Below are 22,271 nucleotides of genomic sequence, written 5' to 3' on the forward strand. Positions count from 1 at the left end.
TCATGGGGATTCAAACTGCCGACCTTCTGATTGCCAAGTCCTAGGCTCTGTGGTTTAACCCACAGCGCCATCTGCGTCCCTTTTCTACATGTAGTTCACAAATATTTCTTAGAATAAGTGCATTTGGTAATAAAAAACAACAACCTTAATATGCAGCAGATTAATTTTATATAAACAATTAGTAAGGACATGCATTCTCACCTATTTTATCATTCCGAACGTTTGTAAAATAGCATCTGGAAGTTTGCGTTGCATTGCTAAAAATCTCGCAGGCAATATCTAATAAATGCCCAGGACACATTTCTGCAGCCATGTTTTACGTAACACTTGTATCACAATTGATTGTACTGGATTAGGTGAGAAATGATTACAGGGCATAATTCTATGCAACAAAAGCAATGTTTTGCTGGTAAAATGTTTGAATTCCCAGTAATAAATGAGTGAGAATTGCGTATTTATTGTGCCATAAACATGTGTAATGGCTTTTATTTACATTCAGTTGATTAACAAGTATTACCTGGCTCAGCAAGAGCTCAGTTGGGAAAAATGAACAGATTCAACTGTGACGGATCTTATTTCCTCCTGGGAAGACAAATAAACAATAACAAGGAATTGTTTCTGAGAGGGAAGGCTTGAACTAATGGGTAATTACTGTGGTTTTCTCCAAAGAGCATTGAGGAGGAATGCCTTCTATTACATGAGACCAAGACAGGTTCTGTTTTGCACAGAGTTTTGCTAAAGACTTGTCTTAAAAACATAGGCGATCTGTTTAAGAACTAATTATAAATATATGTTGCTGCTTTATCTGTTAATATATTTTGTGTGTCACTTTTCTATTTTTTTAATGCTTGTTTGTTATGCAGAAGATATGAACCATGTGGAAAATGTGACGTTGAGCCTAGAAATACAAAATTCATATTTATAACATACACAATTTGCTATAGCAGACTGTTTGAAATGTCTGGTTTGCAAGATTTTTTTTCTATTCCTTTGTTAAGCATCCTTGACTTGGTAATTTATAACCTACCCTCTCACATTCTTTTCCTGTAGTTGCTTTCTCTTCAGCTGTCTTGTCAATCTGGCTGCAGATTAAAAAAAATATTTGACGAGGCTGAGCAGGTTCTCAATCTCTATATTAAACTATTGTTCTTGCTGACCTTCACTCAGCAGCAGTCTAATTTAAGGATAAACATCAATCTAAGACAGAAGTTACCGGTAATTCTTTTTTTTAAGTAATAATGACATTTGCAAGAATGACATGACAGCTTCAGTTTCTGTGCGTGTGTTTTTTCTGTCTTTTTTCTTTCTTTTAAAAAAGAGCTGTTACCTGTTACACAACGGTCCTTACCTTAGACGGCAAATAGAGTTTCTGGTGGCAATAAACGAATGTAAAAATGCTGTATGGGCAGGGAGAGTCAGGTGGAGTCAGAACCAGAAATACAGCTAACGAAGGAATACAAATGAATGCTAAGAGGGAATCCTAGGAGTGTCCAAACCTGGATTTCTCTCAACATTAATTTGCAGGCTGAAGGGTATACACAGGGAAGAAATCGAATGGACGGAAGTGTGTAATCTTTCCCAGCCCACTTATTATTATTTTTCCTGCAAATGTCCTATATTGTTACTAAATTAGACAAAATTAGATTCTGGAACTAGAAGTGATGCTCCATTAGAGTGCAGGTTGCCTTTTAAGGACAGGCTGCAGCTTTAAAAAAACCCCACTTATGCACCAGTCCTCCCTGGTGATGGTCCCTGCACTCTCTGTTACCTCTGGAAAGGTAGGCTAGTCCTAGGGGTTTGCTGAGAGCATCTAGATCAGCCTTTCTCAACCTGTGGGTCCCCAGATGTTGTTGAACTACAACACCCATCACCCCTAGCTAGCAAGGCCAGAGCTCAGGGATGATGGGAGTTGTAGTCCAACAACATCTGGGGACCCACAGGTTGAGAACCGCTGATCTAGATAGACCAAAGGGAACCATGGGTGAGTTGCTTGTGAAGTTGGGAGCAATAATGGTGGCACTTCAACCGATGACATAGACAGTAGAGTTCCAGAGTTGGCATCCATCTGTTTTGGGAGACAATAGAGGAGTGCGCCTTTGGGGGTGAGGTCAAGCTGTTGGAAGGTTGCAGCACCTGCTGTGGCTGTAGAGACTGATGCCGGAGAGACAAGGTTTGTTACAACTGGGGCAGATGAAGGCATCCTTCTGGTTGTGCTGCTGCAGATTCACCATGGCTTTTCTTCTCCTCTCTGTGCTTTCCTCCTCCGGCCACTGCTAGGGATGCATGACTTGATTGCCTGTCTCCACACCCTGTGGTGAAACTAATCAATATATGGAATAGCAAAATTTATGATACAAATGCATAATTTCATGCAACACAGTAGAGAGAGAGAGAGAGAGAGAGAGAGAGAGAGAGAGAGAGAGAGAGAGAGAGAGAACGCTTTGCAAGAGCTGTGGTACGTATAGGAGATCCCAGAGTGAAGATTAGTCTTGATCACTCCCTAAGTGGGGGGCAGCTCATGGATAGTTTTGTGTGGGGAACCCCTTTCTCATGTGGGAGTTTTTTGTGCACATCTGAGCTCCCGCTTTGTGCAAGGAGCTGCCAACCAGATGAACCCATCTGGGCTTTAACTCTGAAACCTGCTTTGTTTAGGTGTGTTCTTGTTAACAGTTCCTGCCATTTGTGTGTGTGTGGGGGGAACCATGTGATGCTATTGTATATTTGAAGAGGGGAGCTGCATTCCTTTAAAAACATGTAGCTCTATATAAAGCATCACAGTAAAACCTCCAGGTTTTGTAGTTGTGAAAGGGCAGAAATGATGATGATACAGTCCAGTATGCTTTGGATGAAGTAAAGATTTTAGCAAAGATTTTAATTTGGATTGCTGCTTAGGTGCACACGGTTGACTGCATTTCATGGCATCTGTGCCATATGGCTAACTGCTTTTGAAATGTCCCCACTCCCTCTGTTTCATGAACAGTTTGAGGAGATGCATTAGGGGTTGGTTTTTTTTCTGAGGAAAGAAAGTTTAGAGCCCTTATGGGGTTCCATTGCTCTTTCAAAAAGAAAAGAAAGCTTGATGGGAATTGAATTACCACCCAGCCAGGTTTTTGTAGAAGTTTTATCTTCTAAGCACAGTTGTATCTGCTGGTGAACGTGGACAGGTTAAGCCGGCTATTCCAAAAAAGCACCACAGATTATTATTTTGTGTGTGTATTACAATCCTGTCGTACAGTGCTTTGTTTTCAATCCATCAAACGAGAACTTCAAAGGGTGAAGGCATTTCTTTCTCACTGTCTATTCAGTTTTCATTGAAAGCAGCAACTGTATCTCTTTCCTGATGCTTCTGTAAGGCTGGTTACTCCACCTGTCAGGCTGCCAAGTGATTTGACTGGGAGCAAATGAGCTCTGAGTCATACTTGTCCTGTTTGCGTGCTTTTATTACAGCAACAAACTATTCCTGTCAAATAAATCGGACTCCGCTACAAAATCAGATGCATTTAGGGAGGGGGGGAAAAGTGAGTGAAACGTATGTTCCTTTTCACCATCTTCACAGCATACAAGGTTGCTTGTAAAATGAGATTAGAAGTCATTGGCGGGAAGGCATGCATTGAAGGAACAGATGAGGTTGTTCTTTGGGATGTTGGTGTGTTAGCTTGGAAAAATCTTTCAATGACGAGACTTGGCTTTTTGTGTTTACTGCAAGTGTGTCGCTGAAGTTCAGTGGCTGCGCTGTGAATCTCCAGGGATTGTATAGCAGAGAAGAAAGGGACAAAAGAACTGGTATACGTAATATAAAATAACATTACCTTCAATAAACTTCTCTTTCTAAAAAGGTTTAGGCTGAAAAAAATACTGCACTCTTCAACGTGAGTCATGTTATTAGGATTGGTTTATGCTTTGAAGCAAACGTCTTATACTATTAATTGGTTACGTGCAAGATTGTTAATTGACTTGCCATTTAATAATCTGGCAGCCTGAGACTGCTTTATCACTACAGAGTGCTGAGATGAGCTGTTATTTTTGGATTAGGCTGGGGGAACTTCAGAATAGCAAGAGTCAGACCTGCTTGTTACCATTGATGCATCGGTGTTTGGGCTGTCCCCCCCCCCTTGCGTCATGTGCAACAGAGTACTGTGTTTCAAGGGCATTGGAGCATTTTAGTGAAGCCAATGGAGCAGCCACATTTTTGTGCTAGACTATGCAGATGATTCTTAGCAGCGTTTTAAAAATAGGCCTCTTTTCAACCACACTGTAAGCTAAAGTATGGCATAGCAAGAGTATGCACTGTTTGTGTGATCTTGCTAAGCCATAGTTTAACTTACTATTTCAGGTGAACCAGTTTAGGCAATGTCACTTTCTATATTCGTTTTGTTTTGTAGTTGAAATGCTGCTGCTGCTGCTGCTGCTGATAATAATAATAATAATAATAATAATAATAATAATAATAATGATGTATTAGTAAGTGTGCATAGCTTTTTATGATATATTTCCAATATCAGATACAAATATATTCAGTCAGTACACAGGTTCTTCCAGTCATAACTTCTGATAAACTATGACTTGTACTTTGATTTACAGTATATATGAATTATCATGTCAGTTATGGAGGGCTATACATGTTTAGTTTATTGCTTATTTTTTTAACACTTGCAAAGGGGAGCTGGAAGAGGTGTTTGTTTGTTTGTTTTTAGTTTTCCCACTTGATTATTACTTGATTATTTTGAAGAAAAATTGGTAAATTACAGGCAGTGTTCGAAATTAGCCAGGCACTGGGAGCATTTTGCACCTGGCTATTGGCGCTGTGGGTTAAACCACAGAGCCTAGGACTTGCTGATCAGAAGGTCGGCTGTTCGAATCCCTGTGACGAGGTGAGCTCCCGTTGTTCGGTCCCTGCTCCTGCCCACCTAGCAGTTCGAAAGCATGTCAAAGTGCAAGTAGATAAATAGGTACCGCTCCGACGGGAAGGTAAACGGCATTTCCGTGCGCTGCTCTGGTTCACCAGAAGCAGCTTAGTCATGCTGGCCACATGACCCGGAAGCTGTATGCCGGCTCCCTCGGCCAGTAAAGCGAGATGAGCGCCACAACCCCAGAGTCAGTCACGACTGGACCAAATGGTCAGGGGTCCCTTTACCTTTATTGGCCACTTGAGACCAAGTGAAGATACCTGGGTGCCAGGATCCCCCTGTGCTATTGGGCGAGTCAAATTTTAGCTGGCACTAACAATATGCACAATTCATTTTCAGCTTTGTAATCTTGTGCAAAAAGGGTTTCCAAACATTCCTTTAGTGCACCCGTAACCCAGGTTTAAGCCAATAGCTTTTATATCTCAGTTTCTAACACTGGTTGCTGCATCCATTAGGCCCTACTGCATCATGGTGTCTATGCTTTTGTCTGTATGCATTGTGCCAGTAGACAGTAAAATGCTAGGAAAAGCACAGATGTAAAATATGTGCTCAACAGCGTTGTCTTACCTTACTTAATGTTGGTTTTTCATGTCTAACTGCAATTGCTGTCTATATGAAAGCCCTTTTTAACTTCAAAGGGCCGGTTTAACCTTGCAGCCTATTTTGATAGGTAGGCACGGCATACTTTTAGATGTGATCAAATGGTCTGAATCAAAACAAAAGCTAATTGCTCCTTGACAGTTCCCTACAGTTCTTGTTTTATTAGGAATTTGGGTGTTTTGAGCTGCTCTTTACTAAGGTATTTCTTTAATCCACACTGTTAAGATCATTGAGAGGCAAGTAGTAGCATGCCCATTTTGACTTTGTATGTAGGAACTTTGTTTTACTTTCCTCCTCTTTTTATTTCTTTTAACAGAGGTGTTCTTTCAGGTTAGGTTAGTTTTTTTTAGGTTAGTCTTTTTCTCTGTGTGGCTTCTAGTTCACTGTCTGTGGCCGGTGAATGCAAGGTATGATAGTTTGTTCATGGCCCTAATTAAGACCTCATTCTGTCAAGTGTCCAGTTGGCTGCTTTTCTAAAAGCTTGTGTTTCTGGAAAGGCAAGAATAGAGCTTTGGAAAGGCATTCTAGGTGACTTTTGCCTGCATATAGGAATGCTTTGAAAGCTGCCATAAACTTGAGCTCCAATATTTGGCTTCACTACAAGCGACTATGTGGCTTGGGGGGCAACTCAGTTAATGACTTTGACAGCTCTCTTTTGCCTGAAACAAGTGTCAGCATTAATTGCTGTATATTAGTGTAACACCTCAAAAATGTAGCGCTTAATAAAAGTTGTAATAGGATAGTGAAGCTAATATTAAAAAGGTCTGCTCAGTCTGTGAGCAGAAACCAACTTGCTCATTGAGACCCTTATCTGATACAACATTTAATCTAAGGTTTTGCAGTGAGCAGCAGGCCTGTGCATTTCCATCCCTTATCCTCCTCTGACATGACCACAGCTTTGTGATTTAGAAGTTTTCACTTTCCATTTTTAAGCTAAGTCATGTTCCTTGTGGTGACTGGACTTGGGGAAACAAAGCAGGCTCATAAATTACAGATTGAAACTGGATTTTTAACAAGACTAATCACAGTTCTCCGAGTTGGGAAATAACAAAGATCTCTTGTTTGGAAGCATCCACTTGTCCTTTTACTGTCCTTTTCATGACTGCATTGAACAAGTGGGATGCAGAGTGCGTGATGCCACATGTGCACAACATGTTGAAGGTATGTTTCAGGTCTGTTTTAATATATGGTGATATTTCATAGGCTGCACGTTTTAAGAAATGCCCCAACACACGTGCAAAAATGTGGCTGGTATTTTGGAGGAGCTTTTCAGATAGCTCTGTTGTTGGCTTCAAAACAGGTAGTGTCTCACAGACTCAAGCCATTAAAAAAATAAAATAAAATTGCACACATTTGCACCAATGCATGATGAAAGCAAAAATAAAAGGTGCTGCACCAGATCAGTTTTGTTCCTAGAAATGATCCAATGAGCGTTGATTTTTTCAGCTATTCAAAATTACATTTTCCAACATTTGCAACTTTCCCCCAGAAAGAAGAATTGCTTTCTTTCTTTCCTCCAGCAAAGAGTATTTTGCTGTTAGATTTCTGTGTCTGTGGAGAAACGAGAATCTGCATGCTTTGCAGAAAAGAAAATGCCTGTTGAGAAAAAGCTGTAAAGGTCAAAACCAGTCTTTTACTGCATGTTTGAAGGGTTTTGCTCTTTGTATTCTTTTTCTTTTGGGAGGGGGCAGGGGAAGCCATATGATGTAAGAATATTGTAGTGTAGAATTGGTATTCTACTCACCTAAAAGTTCCCAATTTTAACAATAGGTGTACAGATAATTTCGAAGTGGTCTTTAAAAGCCATGCCTTGCTTGAAAAAAAAAAAAAGCACATCCAGCATATGAGGTCAATGAGGATAAAGCAGTGTCAAGAGCCTACACCAGGGGTCAGCAAACTTTTTCAGAAGGGGGCCGGTCCACTGTCCCTCAGACCTTGTGGCGGGCCGGACCCACCCGCTCCCAAAAGCACCACCCTCTCCTGAAAGGAAACCCCTCCCCGCCGATGCCAGTCATGCCGCCGCCATGTCTTTGGCAGTGTCGGCGGCGGCCTCTGTCTCAGCAGGGCGCAGAGCCCATGCCGCTGGCCTAGCGGCAGAGGCAGCCTCTGTGCCGCCGCTGCTTCCTCCCACTCAGCTGCCTCTGGGCGCCGCCCCTTCCTTCCCGCTGAGGTGGCCATGCAAGAGGAAGTGATCAAGCAGGAAGAGCTGAGTGGGAGGAAGTGGCAGTGGTGCAGAGGCTGCGCCAGTGTTGCCGCCCGCCCAGAGGCGTCCGTGGCTTCTGACTGGCTGCAGGAGCTTCCAGCAGCCAATCAGAAGCCGTGTCGCGTCATGGAAGTCATTCACCGTGTGGTGAGGCCTCCGCGCCGGTTTAGCACGGGGACTGACCGAGTGGGCAGCAGGGTCTGCATGGTTTGTGGGCTGGATTAATGAGCCCGGCGGGCTGCATCTGGCCCATGGGCCTTAGTTTGCTGACCCCTGGCCTATACTTAGTTTTTGCTTTCTCCTTTGAAATTAGGAACAACGACCACTTAAGTATCAGTGCCTCCAGGCTACTTCACTTTTCTTACAGAAATATTAATTCCATCAAAGGAACAGTCTGCATACCTCATATATGCATGTTTCCACTCCCTGCTGTAAGTGTAATGCAAAGTATTCTGCTAATGTTGCGAAGTATAAGCTTGCTGGAAATACCCAGGTATTTACAGAATTACAGAAACCGGTTTCAATTTATTATATTAGCAACAGCTGAATTTGGAGATGGTATTTTGAGCAGCTGGGCATTTCCTTTTCTGCTGCAGAGCTGGTGATCCAATCAGTTGCTTTATTGAATGATATGGAAGCTTGAAAAATATGAACCAGCTGTTTTTGGTGGCTGTCAAAACTGGGGACATTTGAAGCAAAAGGATATGGAAAGTTGGAAGCAGATTGGGATGAAGTGAAATATTCTGTTGTAGACATAAGCATAGAACCAAGGTCCATGGTGGTTCCTTCCTTCTCATGCATGTAGTGCCAAACCATGGTTTTGTTTGATGTGCAGAGACAGACAGTATGTTAGGAGAACTAAAACTCTATTTGGATCTGTACCACCTTGGCTGCTTTCTCACTAGGATTGAACCAAGTTATCTAGGGTTAGGATTTTTGGCATGAAAAGGGACATTTAGAGGGCACGGAAGCTTACATACATTTCCCCCCCCTTGCACCTGTTATGTTACCTGTCTCTCAGGAGCTGCTTTGGTGCCATTTCCTAAACAAAGTGTCTCCCCCACCCCATTCTGTCAATGTGCTCTCAGCCAATCAAGGAGCACATAGCCAGCACAATGATCTCATCAAGGGCAAATGAGGCCTTCGCATTGTTTTGCTTTGAATGGAGGGGATGGGGTAAGTGGAAGTGTTGGCCTGTTGCAAAGGCAACCATGCTGTTGCTCCCTGTTCCACTACACAGTGCTGGCAGGCGATGAATCTCTCTGGGGAGTTTGGCATGCAGAGAAGGCTTCCGTGCAACTGTCACTTACTCCGTGAAGAACTGCATCTTAAACGGGATGCATTTTTGAATGCAAATGTCTCCGTACTGCATTGCCTTCTGTGGGATCCAGACACAATATGAGTATACTTATGGATATCCCATTGAAAGCAATGTAGCGCAGCATCTAGTATCTATACTGGGATTCCTATATGTCTTTATCTGTAAGCAGCAACTTTGATCCAGTAAATGGAAGGCACACACAAGCCTGGTTCTGCACACTACACTCTGTAATTGGATCAGGTCTTCTGTCTCATCCGGGTCATGCTGTATTTGATTTTCTGCCACTTCAGCAAGATGGGGAAGTGTTAGTGTAGTTGTTCTGGCACATGCTTGTGCATTCCCTTCTTCTTCTCTCCAAACAACTTCCTGCAAAATCACTGGAAAAAATAAAGGTTGTTTTCAAGAACGTGAATGTCCATAGCTTTCCTCTCCCTGTTTGGTTCAACTTTAATTGCGACATCAGAGGAGCTAAGTCAGTGGATGCTACACAGGTCACGATGCTTTTGCCTGAAAAGCCCTAGTACGAAAGCAGAGAATATCAGCTGCTGCCGTAGATATAGTGTCATCAGTTTCTGGAGCAAACAGACAAGAGAAGTTGAAGCATGCTGCAAGATTTTAATGAGAAAACAAAAATACAGGCTGTTACATTGACGAATTCTTCAGTGAATGCATAGAAATGACAATTGAACCCCCACCACAATTAGATTTGTGGTGTACTGTATATGTTGCAGAATAAAGACAAATTGAGAGGAGGATGGAAAGATAATTCTGCATAAATCACTTTTGTTTCTGTCTCGGAGACATATGAAAGAGACAAGATGATGTAAAAATAAAATAAAATCCAAACCTGAGTGGTTGAAAGGACAATCTGAGGGCTGATTCTGATTTCCGTACAGTTTTCATTATTGAGAACCAGGGAGAAAATGTGTGCCATATTTTCAGCTTGTCTTTTCACAAAATGTTGACAGGGCACAAATAGTAAAGACGCTTGTTTTTCCTTGGTGCGTAGCAGTAATAACAATGTGACTGTCTCCTAGATCCCTCATTGTTAATGCCTTGATTTACTGGAATGCGTAGGGACCATTATGGTTCTAAAGGAAATAATTCATTGAAAAATATACAGTACAATGCAAGTGAAATCCATGAGAGATTACAGCCCCATCTGAAGAGCTGATGTGGTTCAGTAACTGGAGAGATGGGGAGAAAATTTCATTTGTCATGGACTTGTTTTTGGCAGGTCATGGTCTGTCACCCTTGGTTCCCTTTCTTAAAACGGGGATAATAGTCATCACAAAGCTGTTGTGAGAGCACAATAAAGCTTGTAAAGCACTTTGCAATTGCCAGCCCTTTATAAATAACAAGTAGCAACAATACTTAGCATTTAATCAATTGATGCAGTCTCTCTGCCTAGAAGAAAACTGGCAGCTAGCAACTTTGCCGTTCGAAAGCCTTGTCTGATCGCCAGTGGTGTGCCTTTTTGTGTTCATAGTACATTTAATGTGTTACCCCTTCAAACTTTGCCTATCCAAACAAGGAAAAGTAAACTTTAGAAACTCCTCAAATGTAATTTTTAAAGAGATTGTTAATTGTGTAGCTTTTTTTTTTTAGTTGTAGGGCTGTTATGCTGGCCACTGAGGTCAGGAAACTGGTAGAACAGTCCTCTGTTAAAGTTAAGCCGCTAAGAGTTTTGCTTTACAATGTCTGTATCTTTTTATTATGTCTTTATTTATGGCAGTTCTAAACAGCTTTCATATTTAAAAAAAATACTCAGTTTGTGCCACAAAACACATTTTGAACAAGAAGACGGCTAAAGACTCAGCAATAAAAGGAATAAATAATAAAAGGTATAGCGGAAAACCAGAGCTGTTTTATAGAAAATAGCAAATTAGTCTTTTGTAATGGTGCGATACCAGTTGAAGCCAGCCATTTGAGGCTACAATTCTGTACAAACTTGCTTACGAGTAGACAGTCATAGGACTGCATTGTTGGTGACCCTTGGAAGAGTTTTGGTGCACCCTGACATGTGCACAGGCATTTTTTGTTGCTGTAACGCCTTTTCACAGATTTTCCAAGCATGCCGCATAAAATGGGTGGCAGAATGATAGTGGACATGCCTGTTAACATGGACACCATGAAAATAATTTTGAAAGGGACTGGCTGCCTAAAGAGTTTGTCCCCCACTGATGTAGTGAAATGCTGTTTCATGCTTATCCGTTGGATGAGGACGATAATAGGAAGGATAACAAACCTGCGACTTTTATGAAGATGCCTTTTCGCTGCAGGCTTTTCTTCTGATGAAAGGATTAATGTGAAACTAATTGAAGGCCAGAAAGGTCTCTGTGGTTGGTTGAGTGTGCTGATCTAATCTTTCAAAGATGAGGTGAATAACGTAATTTTGGATTTACAGTGGCATTTCTCTGAGTCTTGCTTTTGAATAGTATTTTTTTCATACTCATCTATAGAAAGAAGGCCAATAAGTCCAAACATCATGAATGCTGCTACTAAATCCTTGAATAGCCACCTTCAGTTTTGCAGAAGTAATACCTCTGATGACTGTTCTGTAGTATGGAAAATGTTTTAGTATCTGAATCAGCCCCCGAATTCCCCACTTGTTAGTTTGAAAACACTCATGAGGGTTATAGATGGGAGGAACTACTCTGTGAATTTCTTAAAAGCTGTTAACACCTGTTGTATAACTTTAGTTTTAGTTACGAAACTTTAGATTTAGCTCCATTTTGCAGTTAAAGACAAACCTACCTAATTTGCACACTGGAAAACATTAATTGAATCATATCCTGCCTGGTAAGGAGCAGAACTGTCCAAGAAGTTTAGATTGCACAACTTCCAATGGCTTGTGACAAATTCTAATTTTGGAAGTTAATTGCTGGTTGTGTTGCTGGGGGTGGTGAGGGAAGGGAGGAATCTGGTACATCAGTATGTGTGCAATTAGAGCTTAGGACATTAAGGCTGAAATCCTGTACCCACTTAACCTATGAGCAAGTCTATTGAAATCATTGGATTCTTTGAGTAGGCATGCATAGGATGGAATCCAGGACTTGCTTAGAGGAACAGGTGTTAAGGGCTCCTGTGCATGTTGTATAAGAATATTTATAAAGGCACAACTCTGGCAACAGATAAACCTTATTTTATTTTCTTCTTGTTGCTTCTATTTAACTCGCAAATATGATTCTGAGCTTCATGGGAGTATCTAGAATTTGTGGCTGCTTAAGAACAGCTATGCACATTTGTTTTATGGCTGAAACCATTTAGTATAAACAAGAATTTTAATTAATGCAGCTTATTAATAACTGTTATAAGCAAGCAGATGCTCAGTGCTGCTATCATTGGCTTTTTACATAAAATGTGCACTTCCATATTCATTGCTACAGATTCTATCGTGGTAAGGGAATATTAATGACCGTAAAGTTTGTGTGTCAAATTATTGTATGTACCATTGTGTTCGAATTCATTTTCTGTAGTGCTCATTATTTGAAATGTCATCTGTCTTACCGTAAATGGCATTTATCAGAATGCCTCTTTCTGTAATACTTAATGAAATAATCTGGTGTTGGAGTGGGCACTGTGTAATAGGAATTTAGTTACAGATTTTCCAGCTATCAAACACTGTTTTACCTCCACCGCCCCCCACCAAATTTCATCTACAACTATGAATATTAGATTTTGTTTTTTATCAGATAAGTTGGAAAACGAGTGCCTGCACTCAAAACCAAAGCTACTTTTTTATATGAAATAATTAATAACCTTAATAGCTAATGGCTGCTTTGAACGCTTGAATTTTCTGGTCGAAAATGGTCATGGAAATGCTAATCGTTCTGACCAAAGACATGACCATTTTCGACCAGAAAATTCAAGCATTCAAAGTAGAAGACAGGGGCTGGCCTTCAGTTTCTTACTCTAAACCTTCCCAGTTCTCATAGCAGCTACTCCAAGTTGCAATTTCAAGTTTATGTAGTAAAATACAACCCAGGTGTTCCATGAGAGACTAGGGTAGTTGTGAGTCGCATGGTGTTGAATAAAACTTGCACCACACTTCAATGGGCATAGTTTTCCTCAGCAGAAAATTATAAGCTGTCAGCCAGTGACACACTGGAGCTGGACAGGTCCCCTGCTGGGCAACCATCATAGTGAGAAGTCTCCAAGTGGAGAAGAAACAATAAAGGTATATACAATCCGTACCCTGCGGGTTCAGCAAAAAGAGTGGGGAAACAGTCCTGTTTGACCAAGCCACCTCAGTTGACTGTGGCATACAACTCCCAGGCAAAGCAAATCCACTGAATGCAAAACTGGGGTCGCTAAGGCCTTTCATGTAAACCACACAACGGCCCAACTAAATTATGGGGGTGAGGTGTCCATCACTGATGAACCCACTGGTGGTTCTGGCAGGCATCATTAGCGGAGCAGGTGAAGTAAATGCTGAGGTAAAATATCACCCCCCAAAATGGCTGTCCTGCTTCTAGAGGTTCTGGACAGGCTGCACCATCTCTTGAGTGTTGAAGGAAGAGAACGCTCCAAGCACAAGGAACCGACTTCTCAGAACTGCTCCCCATTCCCTTCCCTAAAAATAAGACTGTGGGGATAAGTTTTTGAGAGACAAATCTCTCTCTCTCTCTCTCTCTCTCTCTCTCTCTCTCTCTCTCTCTCTCTCTCTTTTTTGATGGAGTTACAAGTTTGGTGGATCAGGGCATGCTTTTTGACAAAGTCTCCCATGATATTCTTACAGAGAAGCTGGTAAAAAGTGGACTGAGTGAGGTGGATTTGTAGTTGGTTGACTGACCCAACCCAAAGACTGCTCACTAATGGTTCTTTGTCATCTTGGGAAAAAAGTGACAAGTGGGGTGTGCCACATGGTAGATACCAAGACAGTGTTGGAATCTTTCAGGGCGAAGGCATAGTTCCAGGGTTTATACTTTTTGGTATGTGGTCCTTTGATGCTGCTGTGTTATTACTTAGAATGTAGAAAGGAGAGAGATTCCTGTGAGCGAGGAAAAGCCTGTCAATACCAGTCCTTGTGAAGGAAGTATTGTTGTTCAAGATGGCAGTAGAACCCATGGTGTAGTTTTACCTGGGAGCTTGTAGATGTTCTTCCTTTCTCTCCTGAGCCTGTCCTGTCTACGCCTGTCTACATTAAAATACGCTTACAGGCTGGCTGTAGAAAGACGCTTCCATCAACAGTATGAAAGTATCTACTTTAATAAGGTTACAAGATGGTCTAAGTGCCCTTTTTAAAAACAAATTAATCCCATAGTGCATATGGGACTATTACCACCTTTGTACAGTGGTACCTCTGGATACGAATGGGATCCGTTCTAGAGCCCCATTCGCATCCTGAAGCGAACGCAACCCACACCTGTGGGTTGCGATTTACCGCTTCTGCGCATGCGCGTGACGTCATTTTGACCGTCTGCACATGTACGAGCGGCGAAACCCGGAAGTAACGCGTTCCATTACTTCCAGGTCGCCATGGAGCGCAACTCAAAAACGCTCAACCTGAAGCATCTTCAACCCGAGGTATGACTGTACTGTGATAATCTCGGATAGCATTACCATATTTTTCCATCTATAAGACACCCCATTTTTGGGGACTAAATTTTAAGAAAATGAGGGGAGATGGCCCAAAGTTGTTGAGCCTCTCCCCCAATACAGCCACTGGACTTGTTGTGGGGAAAGAATGTTCTTAGCATGTGTGTGTGTGTGTGTGTGTGTGCCTGATCATCCATAGCTTTAAAGATTTTTTAAAAAGCTTATATTACTCTCCAATGCACTTACATGATAATTTAATAACTACTTTACCTTCTCTCTTTCAGATATTGTTTTGTTTTTGCTTTGGGATACCTCACTGTGTGCCAAATTTCTAGAGTCTATATCTTTGATTATGGACAATATTCTGCTGATTTTTCTGGGTAAGAATAAATAATACTTTCTTTTTCCCAGGTGTTTCTCTAGCTAAATATAGTGGATTGTATCCAATTAAGACAGATTCAGAGCAGACCCATTAAAATCAATTTACATTAGTTATGTAATAGTTGGATACAACCCATTGAGGATAGATAGATAGATAGATAGATAGATAGATAGATAGATAGATGATAGATAGATAGATAGATAGATAGATAGATAGATAGATAGATGATAGATAGATGATAGATAGATGATAGATAGACAGATGAGTTAAACATGTTTTCCTGGAACTGTATACATGTGTGCGCAATTTAAAAGTTCTTTAATCAGTTTCTATGGGTTTCTTTGCTTATTTATCTATAATAGGAGAATATGAGATCTTTGCCTATTTATCTATAATAGGAGAAGAACTCTATACAATCCTCTCCATGCATGTAGCTCTATACTGAGATATCTGTCTGGGAAGGACTTCTACCGCACAAATTTCTACCTAGATTCATCACAGCTCCTTTTGGAGTTTAGATAGATGCAACATAGGAAATCCCTGGTGCCACTTTCCTGTGAAAATCCTCCTGCCCAAAGCTGTTGTTTGCCATTTGGGGCCAAGCATTTAATACTGCCTCTCCATTTAACTTTGCGTATGGTAATGTGCAATAAAAACACAAGTATTAAAAATTGCTCTCCTCATGCTGTTCTCTTCAACCAATTTATCTGCCAACGTGCTTTTGTCATCTTTCTCATCTCCTTGGTACAAGAGGGTTTTGTAAAACCTGTTGAGGGAGTCAAAATCCCTCCTTTATCTGTGGTTGGCGTGGGACCTCCAGATTACCATTTATTTACACTGTGAAAATGTGTTTTGATTTTTCTAGTCTGAATTGTGTAATCAGGGAATGGTGTTTCTCCTGAGTACCGATGGATCTTTGCTATATTGCTTTCTCTGTTATTATAATTACCATTACCCAAGTGACTAAAAGGCAGCAAACAATGTCTTCCTCGACATGCAGGAAAACCAATATGCTCCCTACAGGCTGGCTGTACAAAGACACTAATTACTTTTTATTGCTTTTAAAATAAGTTCAATTTTTCAAAGTCAGCTGCATTCTAATATTTATGGAGCAAATATGTGGCTGACGGCATGTGTCTGACAGGCTCAAACAACACTACTATATTTACTAGGGACAGCCATTTTTTTCAGGTACCTCTACCTGGTGAGTAATGCCCCAGATTTGGGAGTGTCTCTTAAAAAAAATAACCTAGACTTGCCATTTGCCAGGTTTTAGTCTCTTCCATTGGCTTTCAAGAACACCTGTGTATATGGGAATGGCCTTCATGGTAGGAAATCATGCATTCTGTCTGTGGCACATATGTGCATAAATAAATGCATAAACATGAATGCCAAGGAATGGCTCAGACACCCTGAGAACAAGCATTCAACAGCATCAGGTTTGACTGCTCCATCCTCTTCTTCACACTCTTCTGATGAAGGAATTCTGCCGCTGGTTTCTGGGAAACCATGTTGTTGTTTTTTCCCCAATCACAAGGCTTGTCCACAAATCAAGGTTGGAAATAAATGACAACCCTGATCAAGCTGTTATCTTGTTATGCTAGCTCAAATGAAATGGTCATTTGTTTTCTTACACTTGTCATCCCACCCTTCCTCCAAGGTCTCCCTTCTTTCAACCTGTGTATATATCTGGTAAAAAGAGGAAACCCAATAGGTTTCCTTTGGGAAAGCGTTCCACAGTTGCATAACCACCACGGAAAGGTCATGCTTAGTTGCTGAATAGCCCAGAATAGCTTCAAAATCAAAGCCTCTTGACAATGATCTGAATTCTTGGGCATCAAACGATATAGTTGGTTGGTTTAGTATTGATTCTAACGCCACTGGTTTCTCTTCCACACAGGCTTACCTAAGACCTACCCATAAAAAGACTTCTAGTGGCATGTTTTAAAAGCAAATTAATGGCACGTTCAGTTCTATCTTTCTGTTGGAAAGCAATACTTTTATGGGTGAGATCTGCATGTTCTGTTTCTGAAGTCTTTTATTTTTTCATTTCCCTCTCACTTTGTCACAGCCCAATGATGATAATTACACAGAAAATCACAAGCTTGGCGTATGAAATTCATGATGGTAAGACTTTGGGGGGCTGGGGGCAGGACGGTGAGCTAAATCCTCTCTTGTTAATGTCGTCTCCTGCAGTGTGGAACATAAGCCATGTGGCCATGTTTATTTTCACATGTCTTTAACAGGAATTGGAGATGCATAATTGTACCAATATGTTTATCTGTTAATGAGGGGAATGCTATGTGACAGTAAACAACAACAACAACAAAATATGACAGCCAGAACTATGTAAAAATTCTCAAGGAAGCTTCTTTGCTCATGCATGGAGCAGGTCATGCAAGGATATCCTTTATTCTCTATTCTGGCTGTTCTTTACAATAGGTGAAGGAGTTGTGCTTTTTGCCAAATTAACAAAACAGATAACTGGTGACTGTAAGGGCTGAGTACTATACCACTACTTAGCTGTTCTGTGCCTTGTTCAACTGTTCTTGGTTTTTGTATGCAATATGTATCTAGCAATATTGTGGTATGTAAAGTTATGAAGACAGATAATAAAAGAGTTCAGATATACTAAACTATAGCTGTCGTGACTGATCAGCTTAGATAGCCACTCTTATAAGGAGGAGGATGTTTTGGGACTAAGCACCATATTTTTCGCTCTATAAGACGCACCAGACCACAAGACGCAACTAGTTTTTGGAAGAGGAAAACAAGAAGAAAAAAAATCTGAATCTCAGAAGCCAGAACAGCAAGAGGGATCGCTACGCAGTGAAAGCAGCAATCCCTCTTGCTGTTCTGGGTTCTGGGATAGCTGCGCAGCCTGCATTCGCTCCATAAGACACACACACATTTCCCCTTACTTTTTAGGAGGGCAAAAGTGAGTCTTATAGAGCAAAAAATGCGGTAAGTTACCCAGTTCACCTGGAAAAAAAAATAGGGACATAATGCTAAATCAAGGTTTAGTGTTAGAAAATTCTCGACAGTCGTTGGGCTTTTATGTTCCCCTCTTCAATGAGGAGAACAGAACCTTCCATGGTGGATAAGCTGCAATTTTATCATGCCCCCAAACCTTACATTAATCTTAACTAAGGTTACTTGAAGCAAGCCTGCTTTTTAAACCATGGTTTGCAGTTGGTTGGTTTCCACTGACCATAGTTAACATTCACTGTAGCTTGTCCAGATTTGAACAATACACCAAGCTGCAGTTTATCTACAAGGGAAATGTAAGCTACTGAGCTCCTTCTTTATGGCTGCACTGAGGTGCGATGGGGAGTCCGATGGTCCAAGGTTTACCGCAACCCATTCTTGTGACGCCAAGTTATGGTTTGGCATCAGTGTTGGACCCAGCCCAATGCGTTACACTCCCATTTCTTTCCTCAACCCACAGGAATGTTTCGAAAGGAGGAAGAACTGACACAATCACAGCGATGCTTAGCTGTGAGGTAAGTTTTCTCTGCTTCAGTGTAAGCTGCCACCTTGCCCCTCAGCCCTGCAATTGGCCATTCTGCAGAAAACAGGAAGCTAAGGAGACCCCTTAAAACTCTGGGTTGCATTCTGCTCATTTGTGTAAAGTACAAATGAAGCCATTTTGAGTTTTTCACCCCCCAAAAGTAGGAAAGAATAATATGCTTTGAATTAATAACTTTGGATATATTATGCTATAGAGACTGATGCAGCTCACTTTACATTTGATATGAGTCAATTCCTCCCAGACCCTTTATTTATGTAGACAAGTTTCTAATAGAGTATTGACTCACCCCTTGGATTTCCCCTTCATTCCAGAAATCAAACCCCATTAAATAATGCCTGTTAAGAGAAATCAATAAAGTTTGGCTTCAGGATTAAGGGGATTAAGGATTAAGGCTGCACTGGCTCCCGGTGGAGTACAGGATCAGGTTTAAGGTGCTGGTTTTAACCTTCAAAGCCCTGTATGGCCTAGGACCCTCGTACCTATGGGACCGCCTCCTTTGGTATGCCCCACAGAGGACCTTACGGTATGCAAACAACAACACTCGGAAGGTCCCAGGTCCCAGGGAAATTAGACTGACCTCAACCAGAGCCAGGGCCTTTTCGGTCGTGGCCCAAGCCTGGTTAACACTATCCCACAAGAGTGTAGGGCCCTGTAAATAGAAGTAATTGCAACTAGAATACAATCAGTGTGTGGTTTTAGTGTTGTTCTCTTAGAAAATGTCAATGAAAACCTCACCAGATGCTTGTCTTTGAATTACAGGCGCATGCCAAGTCTGCTGGAGTATTTAAGTTACAACTGTAATTTCATGGGTATCCTGGCAGGCCCATTATGCTCTTATAAAGACTATATTACTTTCATTGAAGGCAGATCATACCAACTGACACAGTCTGAAGCAAATGGGAAAGAAGAGATAAAATATGAACAAACAGATCCCTCTCCAAATGTAAGATCTACGGCTTTTTTTTTTTTGCTGTGCTGCTGTTCTTCTAGTGCATGAGAAGCTTTGTTTGCATTACGTGTTCTTTGCAGGCGCAACTCTCTCAAGCTGTATCTTGAACATGAGTGGTGATCATTCACGAATGGCACAGTTCTGCCTTCAAAAAGAAAATATTACCTATGTCTAAAAAGGTAGATACTCTCCATAGATAATCATTAATGGACCTTGTGGGCCAACGTATAGTAGCCTCGGAAGCAGTTACATATTTCAAAATGCACTTTTAATGTAATTTCCCTGCTGCTTCTAGTATTAATGAGTTCTTTTGCAGCAGCAGGCAATAAGAATGAAGGAAGAAACTATGTACAGCAGTACCTCAGTTTTCAAACACCTCCGTTGACTAACATTTCGGTTTTCGAACGCCGTAAATGCTTCGGTTTTCGAACATGCCTTAGAAGTTGAACATGAAATACAGCTTTCGTATTGAGTTTTCCGTTTTGAGGCTTCTGTTTTCGAACGTTTCGGAGCTCAAATGGTCTTCCAGAATGGATTACGTTCCGAAACTGAGGTACCACTGTACTTTTTGTTAGATCTTATAATCTGAAGTAATACAGGGTGGTATTCCAACTAGATTTATCCCAGGGGACATCCTTTGAAGTTAATGAATCTTAAGTTAGGGCCATTGAAATGAATGAATCTACTCCGAGTAAAACTTGGCTGAATAGCTCCCTGTATTATTTTGGATTCTAAGGTCTAACAAGTTTGTTTCGTTTGTTGCACTAGCAGAATTTGTCATGCTGGCTCCTGCCAGCACAACTGTTTAGCTGAATCGGGCCCCATATCTGCTTAGACGCAGTCTTTGGCTTTATCATCTGCTGCTGTCTCCACTACCATCGCCAAGGCTGGTGTAAATATTGGTGATGGGAGAAGTTGCAGAGGAAATGACTGATGCCAAGTATTGTGAACCAGGGTTAAATGTGAGTTTGGGTGGCTCCACTCATAGTAGCTAAGGGACTACTGAACTTCAGGAGCTCATTGACAACCTCCTCCACTGCCCTGGCCTAGAAATGAGAAAATCTTCTCTGTTCCTAACATAGAACCATGTGGTTGACAAAGAGATGGCCCTTTGCATTTTTACTGTATAAACTTGGTAGAAAACTCCCAAGTGTTGGTCAAGCGCAGGGTCTATAATTGAGCCTTTATAAAGAACTCTTACCTTCAAAATCTCGGCCGATCACACAGTACAGGTAAGTTATCTTTAGCTGTATTGCTCACATGCTTGACATTTTTAGTTACTTATGCTGCACTAGCTTTCTGACATTACTTTTAAGGGAACCTGTGTTTGCTCTTGATATTTTACACTTCCCAACTGGCGTTAAAAGAGAAATCTGGCTGCATTTTATAATGCCAGTGAGTATTGTGTGCTTCTTGGGAAATAACGTGGATCGTACAACTCTTTGCCCCCTGCTACGTTTGCTGTATCAGGTTGCTAGCTCAACTTGCTTACTTACATAAAAGAGTTGCACTTCAGTTTGCCATCTTGCTGAAATGCTTATCTAAGTGGGGGATTTTGGCTGAATTTTCATACTGATTTTTTTCTTTTATTTTTAAGAATAACAATGCATCATTAGATTAAGTTTAGCTTTCTTGGGTAATGAGGATCAGCAAATGGGAAGCTCTATATGAAAGAACTTTCTTTCCCCTAATCTAATAAGCTTCCTTTCTCGTTTGAGTTTTATTTCTGTAGCATAAAATTAACGACAGTCCCTTCTCCTTCTGCTAACTTTGTTAGGCGCATGATATGAGCTTAATGTAAGTTTCTACTGTGCTAACTGCATGTTAACTGAATATAGTCAAAATTCTCAAGTGATTTACCTCATATCTCCCTCCTATTGTGCCTTTTTACAAGCTATCATTTGTTGGTGCTCAAACTGGTGTCAACTGTCTGAAATTAATGTCTATCTTCGTAAGTTTCTTTTTCTTATAGCTATTAGCTACCCTTAAACTCCCATGTTCTTATGGAACACATCCCCTTTGCTTATGGCTTCTTAGTAATATTTTTAGCTATTTAACCCCTTGTTAATTGCCTCAGTGTGTGCGTAACTCCTTGTGCAGCAGTCCCAAATGCCACAAGCTTTGCTGAACTAATTATATTTTGTGAAGCTGCCAAGCAAGCATCAAAATGAGCTCCACTCCAAACAGGTGTCTTAAAATAAAGTTTTAACCACCTAGGACTCGCTTTAACATCCACTGAGATTAGTTGCTGTCTTTCCCAGTGGGACATTGAATCTTAGGCATCAGATACAGAGTTAACACATAAAGTAATAATTTCTAAAATGCTTTCCAGCGCTCAGAATGTTTCACAATTTTGTGGGTGCCCACTTATGTGGAGTTCGTGTAGCAAAGTGGAGAGTGGTATGGTATAATATAATTGGATTTTTAAAATTATATTTCATGTATAGCCCATGGATATATTTCATGAATACATACTCTGTGTTAGGCAGTATACATGTTTTCCATCTAGAAACCGACCAGATCCAAACCTGATTAGCTTTGGCAGGGTTGTTGTATCCTGTCTCTTCAGGCCATGGTTGTGAGTTATGAGTCAGGAAATCATAGCTTTAAATCTCAGTCATGAATTAATGGAGTGCCCTTTGGCGAGCCATTGGCTGCATTTTGACATCACGCTAAGCTGTGGATTAGCTAGATGTGAACATGTCTAGCCCCTCCTAGTTTTGTGTGCTTCTGCTTTTAGTTAATCACAATCAGTTATGCTATCCAAACTTGACAAACGTTAGTTAATCAAACAAGTCAACTTTAGACCCTGTTTTCTGAAACAGGTTTGTTTAAG

General features: G+C 41.0%; 1 protein-coding gene across 3 annotated transcripts in view; it reads left to right on the forward strand.

Moving 5' to 3' along the window:
* MBOAT2 (membrane bound glycerophospholipid O-acyltransferase 2) overlaps nt 1–22,271 on the forward strand; it is a 71,146-nt gene that overhangs the window by 32,036 nt on the left and 16,839 nt on the right. For all 3 annotated transcript variants that reach the window (XM_081906307.1, XM_081906309.1, XM_081906308.1), the window contains 4 exons: nt 14,857–14,952; nt 17,026–17,081; nt 18,403–18,457; nt 19,246–19,429. In XM_081906307.1, the coding sequence (XP_081762433.1) occupies nt 14,857–14,952; nt 17,026–17,081; nt 18,403–18,457; nt 19,246–19,429 (391 nt within the window). The remainder of the gene's footprint in view (nt 1–14,856; nt 14,953–17,025; nt 17,082–18,402; nt 18,458–19,245; nt 19,430–22,271) is intronic.

This window comes from Podarcis melisellensis, assembly GCF_964234715.1.
Source record: "Podarcis melisellensis genome assembly, chromosome: 3".
Taxonomy (NCBI): Eukaryota; Metazoa; Chordata; class Lepidosauria; order Squamata; family Lacertidae; genus Podarcis; species Podarcis melisellensis.